This window comes from Nesoenas mayeri (assembly GCF_963082525.1).
Source record: "Nesoenas mayeri genome assembly, chromosome: 21".
NCBI lineage: Eukaryota > Metazoa > Chordata > Aves > Columbiformes > Columbidae > Nesoenas > Nesoenas mayeri.
This window is the reverse complement of record NC_137571.1, coordinates 5,960,440-5,971,778: the sequence shown is the minus strand read 5'-3', so window position 1 is coordinate 5,971,778 and position 11,339 is coordinate 5,960,440. Positions and strand designations below refer to the sequence as shown.

Here is an 11,339-nt window from a genome sequence, read left to right as displayed (position 1 = left end):
GTATGATTTTGATATACTTAAGCCCATGGCCAGGCTTTATAAGATGCTTGGCAATCTACGGGACAGTTTTTAGAAGCATTGTGGTTTGCATTTGGATTGTCTTCCAACTAACAAGATGATCAGCTTTTGGCTTAGTCAGTACTGGGAGGGAGGTTTTAATGACTGTGTCTCTTTTGCAGCCGGAGACGTGGGACTCAGAAGGGCCACCCCAGCTTTGCCAGCCCCAAGCTGCAGGCGAGTGAGTGTGATTCAGAGCAACCTGCATTCCCTTCCAGATCTGTTTGTCCTCCCAACCTTCCAAGGCAGCCGGCACGCAGCAGTCACCGCTTCCTCCGTGTGCTTTCAACAGGCTAAAAAAAGGTGGAATATATTATCTGTTCACAAAGTCAGTGTGAATATTAAAGAGCCTATGAGGGGAAGTGTCCCTGATGATGCCTTTTCAGGAGTGTGGGAGAAAAATCCATCCAGAGGGTCTATGGAGGGGTACGGCCAAAAGGCAAGCAATGCTTTGAACCTGCTCAAAGCCGCAGGTCAGCAGCCTTCCCGGGGCTGCAGCGGGAAGCAGGCGCCCACCTCTCCTTAGAGACAGCTAAGAGGTCACTTCAGACAATCCACAATTTAAATGAAAGAAAGCGAATCCCAGAGAGAACCGCTTGAAAATGAAAGGCATCAAATGTGAGGACAGATGCGGTAAGTCTGGGTGGCAGAAGACCCAGAGAGCTCTGGCTTAGGGAGCCAGGGGACGAACCAGCGGGTGCCTGTGCTCAGGTGTGGAAAAGGAGCCGCTGTTGCCCTGTCTGCGGGACACAGAGCAGCCCTGGGGACCCTCCTGTCCTGCTGAGCGGGGAACCGTGTCCCTGCGTCACGGGCGGTTATGACAGCCAGGCTGAAAGAGAACTGAGCCCTGCTCTGGGAGAGAGCCCTGGGTCTGGGGGACTTGTCTCCTGTGCTCCCGAGCTGTACCGGGGAAGGACAGCGGATTATTTAACAAAAAAAGAGGAGATACTTTGATTGATGAGGGCAAGGAAAACAGTCCGTGGTGTTATGTAATGCGGCTCTGTTGAAATAGTACAGGAAAGTTGCTTCGTGCCAATAAATCAGGCGGCGGCCATGGAGGAGCAGATGTGAATCACACCTTGCTTCATATGCCCTGCAGTGTTTTCACTTATTGTTCCAGTTTTAAAGATTAATGGCACTCAGAAATGAGTACTATCTATGCTTCCATTTCATACTCGTTATCAGAAGGGCTTTTTTCAGCATAATTAGCATGGATCAAATTTTCCAAGTGGCTCGGCAGACTTGCTGCTGTACTTTGGCCACCCAGCCCCCCTGGGTGATCCCGCTGCTGCTGGCTGTGCTGGACCCCAACCCCATGGGTCCTGGGGGACAAGAGCTGGTGGCACATCTTGTCTAGGGCCTGAGTGGGGCTTGTAGCCTTTAAACATGGAGAGAAAAGGTCACTGCCACCTCCTCCATCAAACAGAGGTGCTGCAGCCCAGAAACACAGGTTTCCTCACCTGGGTTGCTAGGAGCCCCAGCACCCTGATGGCCCCTCTGTCTTTAAACAGGAGAAAAGGTTCTGGTGGGTGAAACAGGTGTGGGTGCTGCCCCAATCACCTGGGGCAGCAGAAGCCTTAAAGGCAGATGGTTCTTCTTTCCTCTCCAGGCTGCTTTTTGTTATCAGCGTGCTAGTCCTCAACAGAAGATTAGGGCATGGGGTGCTTGATGCCTGGAGGAGTAACGGATGTAGGTTCCTTGTCTTGGGAAGCCAGCTGTGGGGCGGAGGGTCAGGAGAGGGTGGAGGGGATGCAGGAGGGCTGGGTGAGGTGGCTGGGGAGGAAAAGGCTGCTGGCATCTTCCACCGGCTCACCCGGGGCTGCCGGCACGCGGTTGGGGTCTGTGCATGCTGTGTGTGCTGTCTCATAGACGGGTGTGTGAGTGATGTGGGGCTGTGGGTTGGTGTATGGGGGTGCTGCTGGGGCACTGGGGGAGCAGCTAGGTTGTGGGGTGCTTGTGTGGGGCTGCTGCTGAGCTGGAGAAGCCCAGGGAGCACAGTGCCGGGCTCCCTGCTAAGTACAATCAAGCCATGATCGTTTCTATCACAAAGATAAACTGGCCATTGTTGCCAAAAATAAATGTTAGTGTTCAAATCCACACTTCAATAGCACCAGCTCATTAGAGATGCATATCATTTGGCTCCAGTCCCACACCTTCCAGCTCGTTATAAATATGCAGTTGCTGCTGGCTCTACCCCAATCATCTCTGCAATCAGAGCTTTTAATTAGGTTAATTAAATTGTATCAAACCTCACAGGGACGCAGTTCACTGATGCTGATGAGGCAGCCAAAACAGACCTTAACTCTAACTCTAATGAAGGCCCTGCTGCCTGCTGCAGCTAATGACAATGCATAATAAATTAGAGCTTCCCTAGAAAGGTGCATCAGGGCTTGTGCTCAGTAAATGATGATCTATATGCACTAACTTACTATTTCAGTCTTTAGGTCTGCCAAGCCAGGGTTATCCTGGGAATATGTTCTCACTAAATAATGGGCTTCTACCTGCTCAAAGCAATGCTGCTCACCTTGGTTCTCTCAAGGCACTGAAAGCTTTGGATATATAAGTGTAGAGATGGTAAAGCAAATATTTGCTGCTTTCACCTCGCACAGCACTTGGTCTGCTCCGGCGCCTGCCTTTTCCCAACAGAGGCAGCAGCATGTATTTATTTCTTTGAAACCCTTGGTAATTGAATTTGGGCAGGAACATCCTGTTTGGAGGAACTGGGGGACTGTGTCCAAGTGCTGGGCAGTGGGAATGGGGACGATACCCTGTGCTGTTCCCGGCGAGGACACGTCTGGTGGCCAAGGAGCCCGTGGAAAAGAGAGGTTTAGGGCAGCCATGTTGAGTAGCAATTAGTCATTCCTGATTTACATCCTGCTCTTTCAACTCCCTGCTGTGAAGCTGCTCAGGCTTGAGTGGAGGAACTTCACCAGCCTTTTCTCCTTGGTGCCCTTGGGCAAGTCACCTCGGCTGAACCCGGCTGTGGGGACAGCAGGGTCTGGTGACAGAGCCAGGGCAGCCGGTCCTGCCGGCTGGAGGCACCCGCAGTGCCCCCCGTCCCACGGTCCTGCCGCAGACCCGCGATGGCCGCATCCAGAGGCGAGCGGGACCGCGGGCTGGCGGTGAGCGGAGTTGTGATGCCGTGCGGCACCTACGGGCAGTGGGATGGGGGGACCGAAACCTCCCTGGCTGCCGCAGACCCGGCACTGGCTGCTCGTGGGGGGCTCCGGGTTCCCCCGGCACGTCGGCTTCTGGTTTGGTTGCTGTGCCCCAGGGACGGGGCGAGAGATCCCACTGTGCTGCTCTCCCGGCTGGTTTGGGCTCGGAAAATAGGGCCTACAGGAATCCACCTGTGAAGCCTAAGGGCTGGTGATGGTTCTGCTGGTAATATATTGTTGCAGTTGCCTGGAGATAATCCTGCAAGCATTTTAATGTAGCCTGCTATTAACTTTTATAGGCAGTCATTATCAATTGAGTTCTTCAGCTTGAACAAGGAATTACATGAAATTATTATAAGGCACAATATTATTCTGAGTCACCTGAAACCTGAGCTGTGAATCTGTGGGGTATTTTGATATCTGTATCTCGCAAGCTGCAGGGAATCTCCTTGCTAAATAACCTGTTGGTTCAGCCTTTGATACTATAATTATCTCAAGCAGAAAATAGCTGGGGGCTGTTTCTCTGTGTCCTTCCCCATGAGGACCCAGCTAGAGGATGGCAGATCCCACCACGGTCTCGCTTCAGATCTTGCACAGTGTTTGAGTGAGCTGCATGTTTTGTTGGGTTATAATGTATTGACTCTGCGTCTTGGCACTGAACGATCGTGTTTAACCTGTGATGGCATTTTCAGCATTAACTGCCTGAATGTTTCCCTGGACGCTGAGCCACGTTAATGCTGTGAAATGCAATGATGGACGTTGGTCAGATAAAAGAACTTGGTTTGGTTTTGCTCTTTGGGCTGGGGCAATTGCTTTGCTGGGAGCTCTGCAGGGCCATAGCTGAGTCAGCCCCGCTTGCTAAGGTGGAAGTTCAGTGATCAGCACCCACTGAATCCTTGAAGGAGTAAATGAAAAGTGTTTGTGCACGAGAGCTGGCACCTCGTCAGTCTGTTGCGGCCACAGGATGACAAACCACTCCACCGCTGGCTGGATTTGTACCCAGGCTTTTGCAGTCAGGGGCCAGCAAGACATCTGCTCGATGTAGCATCACACACCGTGCTCCGCTTCCCCTTTGTTAAGACTTTTGTTGTTTCCCAGGGTAAGTAACTTGGAACAAGCATCACTTTTGCTCCTCACACCCTGTGCAGCGAGCAGGAAACTCGTGTCTCTGAAAGCCCCTGCACACCAGCAGAAAGAGAACTACCGCCAGCAGAGTAAGCGGGACGGCGCTCAACCTATAATTCTCCATGGTGAGAGCACTGGCCGCTCAAAGCCTCATAGCTACCTACTGCATCCCATAATATCTCGCTCCTTTACCGGGACGCGATGGCTCGCTTCCAGGGATTAGGTCATTTGTGCCCACCGCAGCACTCGAGCTGCCAAAGGGGTCGGAGGCGCACCAGGCATTTCGAGCATCAGGCTAATTAGCTGTTGTTGTTCGGGTCGTTACTTTTCAGATCCTGCCAGACAGTAATTCCTTCAGTGTCTTCCAGTGGAACCGCTGTTTTTCTTTCCCATCCTCTTCAGTAACTCGCTTGATGCAGGTAAAATTACTCAGAGATAGGGATCAAATATTTTATCCATTTAAGTCTCAATCTAAAAGATTTTTACTCAAGGGCACCCAGCCGGTGTAGCGGGGACCTCGAGGTACGTTTTAAATATAATTAAAAGATCCCCAAAAATACAGGTGAGCTTGACGGTTTTCTTGAAATCTAGCTTGCTTCTCATTCCTCTTTGCTTTACGTGTTTCTGTTAATACTGCCGACTTCAGCTTTCAAAACCAATCGTGTTTATTACAATCTTCAGACGCTATTCGAACCAGCCCTGAAAGGGAAGCAGCCTGCTCTCCCGGGACCGGCTCCGCAGCCTCCAACACCAGAGACCGCAACACAGCAAGAATTTGATGCTCTTTTGCTATCCCCGAGCCGAGGGCACGGAATTCGAGACAAGCGGAGCTCGGAGCAGAACCAGACAAACCCCGGCCTGGGGAGAACGGGACAGACAAACGGCCACCAGGAGCCGGGCTGCGGGGAACCAGGAGCATCCCCTTGGTATCGGGGCTCCCGAACACCCCCATTCCCATCCAGATCCCCTCAGCACCCCCATCCTCATTCTGCCCCTCCAGCACCCCCATCCCAGCACCCCCATTCCCACCCAGACCCCCCCAGCACTCCCATCCCGGGTCCGCCGCGGGCCGCTGCTGCCCCCTGCCGGCCGGGCCCGGCGCTCCCGGGTAAGCATTCTTAATAATAATTAATTTTCACGGGAAAAAGCGTTGCAGCGTTGCTTTGTTGTTGTTTTTTGGTTTGTTTGGGTGTTTTTGTTTTGTTGGGGGTTTTTTTTGTTTGTTTGTTTTCCCTCCCAGGTGGTTTATATCGTGTTAACCATGAAATGGCAACGCTTCACATTCCACACGAGGGTATCTCAGGTGCTTTTTGGAGCAAAACGGACTCTCTGCCTTAACCCTTCCCAGAAGAAAAATTCACCCAGCTGTCGTCGCTAACTTGGGAATCTTTGCAATGGCAGAAACGACGTGTGAAGCTGCATTTTAGCAGGTTAAAATGCCACATTCCATCTGGGAGTCCTCCTCGCTTCTCCCCAAGTGGGAAGAGCATGAGAAGAGCATCTCTTTTCACCATCTTGCATGGGCATGTGCTGTTCACTGGCAGCCACAGCACAAGCGAGAGAGATAAGAGAAGGAATGTTTACGCCCAGGCGCTCTGAACTTGCCCGAACGGCTCCAGGACACTCAAGGATGCGTCTTCATTGTTCTCGGCTGAAACCCCCTCCCAACTACCGACGTTGCAACAAGCAGAATATAAACAAAGAGGACAAACTTTTGCTCCACAGTTGGACTCTGTATCCAATCTCCCTGTGCAAGAATTCCAGTATCGTCGCTTCTGTTCAGACTTGGAAGGCGACGCTGGAAATTCGGCGGAGCACGGGCCCTACCCCGTTGGACGGGAGAAGGCAGAACAAACACAAACAGCTTCTCAGCTATGGAAATTATTAACAAAGGTTGAGTTTTGCTTCCTTTATGTACAGAAACGATTCCCCGCTGCTAGCACCACTCCAGAATAGCCTGGCTAATACCTCGCCTCAATTTAACAGTGTGCCCTTACAATGCCTCTCAACTACTATGTTTTAAAGTGAAATACTTTGTGCAGATGAAGCAGAATGGGACAATCAAAGAGAGGTTTGGAGGCAGTGGGAGGGAACGATTATAAAGGTAATAATTCAACTTTAACCTGCTTGAAAAGCAGGCGAAGAAGCTGACCTGAAATCTCTTATGGTCTCAGACATGTCAACGCGCCTCCCAGTCTCTTAATTTTGACCTTGGCTTTTCAAGGCTTGTTTATGGTGCGTATTACTAGGGCGCTTGGGCACCTCTTTGTGGCTTCCCACTGTAAATACCAAGAGAACAAACTGATTTATTAATCAATTAATTAGATACAATATATTTATGGCTATCGCAGGCCAACGGCAATTTGTTTTAACAAAGCGCTAGGCTGCAGTGACAAACAAACTGGTGCGGTGCTATCTGCCCTTCAGAAGGAGAATTCTCTTTCTTCCTAAGCAGAGACGGTAACGTATAGAATGGAATGGCTAACGTTTCCGTTGAAATTTGAATTTGTAGATAGCCGGACCATTTGTTGTCTCTTTCTTCACTTTGACTTTGTGAGTTTTGTCCTGGAAAATAAAGAAGAAAAGATATATTTGCTGGCTTGCAAGAAGAAAACAACCCAACACGCTCCTATAAATAAGAAAGTCCCTGTCTGCCCCTGACAAGACATGAGTGAAAAATGGTCACTTTCCACTGTTTCCTTGCCGCTGCTACTTGAAAGTATTAGTTTGGTACTTGAGAGATGTCAATGGTATTTTAGAAGAGGCTTGTGAGCATCATTTTGAAGTTGTTTTTGTCCTTGTTGACGTGGTAGGAGTTGGACTAGCAGAGCTGACTTTCTAGCCTTGGCACAATCGGAATGCTTCATCTCCTCGCTTTTTCCATGCTAAAGGAGGATTGCTTATTGTTAGGAATTATCTGGAAATGTCAGTATAGAAATCGGGGTGAAGAAACACGTCCATACAGAACTAGACCTAATAACCCTAAAGAAACGGAGAACCAGAACTAAATCCCTCACCAGAAGATCTTTACGTGTTTGGATTTTCTGCGCGACGACAAACAGGGCCTTTTCTCTCTCAATGCGCTGCTTCAGGAGGTCGTACTGGTTCTTCCTTTGCTGGGCTAATTTCTGCAGGCAAAAAAAGGGCATTTTTAACACAGAGAGAACAAAGAAACACTATGGTCCATAACCGACCTATTCTGAGGCACTTGGAGCTCACAAACATTTTTAACTAATAATAATCATATTAAAGAATGCTGTTTAAATCCCGTGGCTAGATTCCAGAGAGCCATTTTAACATCTTGATTCTCATACTGGAGGTTTTCTAGTTAGGACTTAATTCTTTGTGCTTGCTTTAATCTCCTAAATCCAAACACACACAGAGAAAATCAACCCTCTTCTAACCCAGTTTAGATGCTGTGTAACCTCCTTCACTGAATGGCTGGAATTTCATTTTTCTAAATCCTTTGTATTTCAATGTTGAGCGCAAGATCACATTTAACTCACATTTAAAGGGGGAAGAAAACAGAAAGACCAGAGACCAATTCCTGAAGTGCTCAGGAACTGCACAGAGGCCTCCCAAAACGCAGCTTGTTTGGTCATGTTTACCTAGGAAGAGCGGATGGCTTTCCCAGCACAAAAATGGTATTACTGCAGGTGTGATTTAAGTAATTAGAAGAAGGAGAACAGCTCCCAACATGCTTAAAATATGACTCAGACATTTAGAGGAGAAAACTTGCCAGTCTACAACCCGTCCAACTGCTTTACGGAGAAGCCAAGCCGAGAAAGCTGGCAAGAAAAAAGGGACCACTAGGTGCTTGTTATCTGACATCTGGGTCACAAAACAGCAGGTTGCAAAGTTACCCATCAGTAATTTTAGATGCTTTTATTTTCACTTGACACGTACCAACTGAAGCTTATAGGATTGCCCAATATATCTAAACTAATTAAGGGATATTTAAAGCCCAGTGTAGCTACTTCTAGGACAGAAGTGCTGTGATATTAAAACATCCGTATCAAAGTTGACTGCGTAAATAATTCATCCTGAAGGATCATGGAACACTTTAAATTAGGAAAGCTGGGAAGTGAGACTATAACTCAAATGTCTTTAAGAAGAATCGGGGAAATACACCCTGAATCTCAAGCCACTTCAGGCTGAGAACCTGGCTGAAGAACACCAGGAAATCAGGAACCCAACAACAGATACATTTGTGTTGGAATAAACTTCTTCTCATCACTGTTCAGGGGTGCAAGGGTAGACTTAACAGTGGATGCTGAAAGAAATCACACTTAAAACTGCAGCAAACTCATGAAAAGATAGTCCTGTGTCATTGTAACGGAGGAAAAATATATCAATTTTGCCAAGGAAACTGCCTAATCATATCAATACCATTCCTTTCTGGCCCATATGTCACAACTGTTGATTTATACAGCTGAGCAAGTTCTCTGTGTCCATCCAGAAGATCTGACTGTAGGCACTTGATGATCAAGTGACATCCACTTACAGCCTGTGTCAACAATAAAAACTCTAGCACAAGAGAACAACTTTGTTCTCTCCGCAATGGTCCAACAAATCCTCTTTAGTGCTTAAAACATTAAGAAAACTCTAATACAAATAGTGGCAGTGCAAAGTACCTTTAAGTGGGCAGGATCAGTAGCTCCTTTCAGTGTCTCCTTCTGCAACGTTGCGACGGTCGGTCGGTTGTACACTCTGCCCACGAGCTCCGGAACAGTATCCAGATGAGTTGCAAGATCAAACTCCTGAACTATAAATATAAATAAATTTAGGAATAAAATCACATGGACTTCTTGGACTAACGCTCAGCAAACCCTCCAAACGTGTAGCTTAAGTACAGTCAGCGCTGGAACCCCCAGCAACGCAGCTCCTGCAGAACTGAGGTCTAATCTAATAACCAAGAGAGATTTCTAGAGCAAGCACCGTAACGTTTTAATCAGCCTACAACAAAACTTCTCTGAATAAGTCTTCTGGCAAAACCTATTTAAATCTCACCTTCTTTTCTGGTGTCCAAGAAGAACACGTGCTTGTTGGGACTCTTCCCCTCAGCATCCAGGAGATGGAGCTCCGACTTCAGCCTCTCGATTTTCTACAGCAAAGGAAAGTTTGTGTTTTGCTCGACATTCATAACAAGGCAAATCATTTATGTTTTTAATCTGCGGTGATGGTGTGTGGATCAACATCAGAGCAGAAAACATGTTCAGAAGTGGGTCATATTTCTGCTGACTGGCTGCTACCATATTCAAACAACCCACTTCAGTAACGATAATCCTCCATTCTTTATAAATATGAGAAGCAAGAGTACACGTTTATTGCCTGAAATTTAAATAAGAAATTGCCATGTTTCATAATAATGCATAGTATAGTTTTTGTTATTCAGTATACCTTTAAGTTCTATATAGAGCTCCACTGACATTTTCATCTATCATTTCCAGTAGGACACAAATCAGATTTCACTAAACATAAACACAATAGCCAACAACAACAACAACAAAACGCAATAAGGAGAACAATTCTGAGACAACTAAAAAACCAGAAAAAAGTGAAATATTACCTTGGCTTCTGCCACTCTTTTCATTTCCACATATTTAATATCCTGTGTCCTCATCAACTTTATCTGTTCGGGAGTCGCTTCATTCTTCGGCTGCTTTATTACATGAACTCCATCCTACAACCAGACAGAACACAGCATGTGCAGACAGATGCCGTTCCAGCTATAGCGTACTAGGCGTCCTAATAATAAACGCAGAAGAACCTTTTTGTCCTTTGCTCCTCATTCTCTTCAAAGCCTTCCCCAGGCACCAAATCACCTTTGCTAATTCATTTACTAATTCATAAATTAAAAACTAAACAAGGCTGAACAAAAGAATATGTTAGGGCAACAGTGTAACCCTGCCTGACGGTAACGCGGATCCTCACCCGGAGCTGCGTGCGTATCATTTTAAAGTAGAACTCGTCAGGATTCTTGTCCAGAGCTTTCTTCTGCAGCGCCCTCAGGGCATTTTGCTTCTTGCGATAGTCACTGGGGGGAAAAAGAACACAAAACCAGGAGTTGCTCAGCAGTTTCTCCATGTTCGCACCCCCTGGGATGCTGACTCCTTCCCAGCGGGGCTTTGGGACAGCAGACAATATAGAACATATAGAGCTGGACACCAACAAATGACTTTGGCTTTACAGCTTGGGTTAACAGCTGGAAGTGAACAGGGTGTAACAGCGTCCCCGGAGCAATGGAAGCGCGTTCACCCGTCCTGCAAAGCTCACCGAGCTGCTTAGGACTCTTAGATCTCAGAATTAGGCACTAAAGATGGATGATAACGCTTCTGCGTTTTGTATTAATCACAACTGGACGTTGTGACAAATTTCTCCACGGAAAGGCCTTGGACAGGGACGTGCCGGAGGGGGTTTGGGTCATGGTTGGGCTCCATGATCTTTCCACCCAAATGACTGTGTGACATTTAACCGCTCCCGGTGACCCCGCGACGCCGGTACCGGCCGCCCCGCTGCCAACCGCGACTCACTCTGCCCGGAGCCGGTAGTCCTTCTTCTTCTCCAGCAGGCCCAGCTTCTTCCGCGCGGCGGGCTAGGAGGGAACACAGGGACAGCGGGTGCGGCCGCGCTCACCGCGGTCACCGCCGCTCCGGGACCCCGGCCCGGGCCCGCGCACCGACCTGTGCCCGCTCGCGGTGCTGGCGCTGCCCCGACTTGGCGGCTTTCCTGAAGGCGGACGACATGGCGGCGGCCTGCGCTCCCCGCCGCGGTGCCGGTGTCGCCGGTGTCCCCGGTGTCTGTGCCCGGTGTCCCCGGTGTCCCCGGTGCCGCGGCCGCGCCGTTCAACTCCGGCCACAGAGCACGCGGCGGAAGGGGCGGGGCTTCGGGGTCAAAAGTCGCGCGCGAGGCTCGCCGGGTGATGGCGCCGTCTCCATGGAGACCGCGGGTGCGTCCCGGGGGCCCGACCCGGTACCGGTGCTGTGCGCTGGGAGCCTG

General features: G+C 48.9%; 1 protein-coding gene across 1 annotated transcript; it reads right to left on the bottom strand.

Annotated features, from left to right (window-relative positions):
* Window positions 1–6,296: 6,296 nt before the first annotated feature.
* On the bottom strand, window positions 6,297–11,204 carry UTP11 (UTP11 small subunit processome component). The gene is made up of 8 exons (XM_080357734.1): window positions 11,024–11,204; window positions 10,874–10,935; window positions 10,275–10,377; window positions 9,910–10,023; window positions 9,351–9,444; window positions 8,975–9,105; window positions 7,358–7,468; window positions 6,297–6,905 (listed from the first exon to the last, which is right to left on the bottom strand). Exons 1-8 carry the CDS (start codon window positions 11,084–11,086, stop codon window positions 6,822–6,824), a joined length of 762 nt encoding a protein of 253 aa, XP_080213860.1. The 5' UTR covers window positions 11,087–11,204; the 3' UTR covers window positions 6,297–6,821.
* Window positions 11,205–11,339: the final 135 nt, after the last annotated feature.

Excerpts from the sequence above, each read along its gene's own strand:
- UTP11 (XM_080357734.1), bottom strand. The coding sequence starts at position 11,086 with ATGTCGTCCGCCTTCAGGAAAGCCGCCAAGTCGGGGCAGCGCCAGCAC. Across the intron at positions 10,936-11,023 it reads AGCACCGCGAGCGGGCACAG|CCCGCCGCGCGGAAGAAGCT; the intron begins GTCGGTGCGCGG and ends GTTCCCTCCTAG. Across the intron at positions 7,469-8,974 it reads CTGATCCTGCCCACTTAAAG|AAATTAGCCCAGCAAAGGAA; the intron begins GTACTTTGCACT and ends TTTTGCCTGCAG.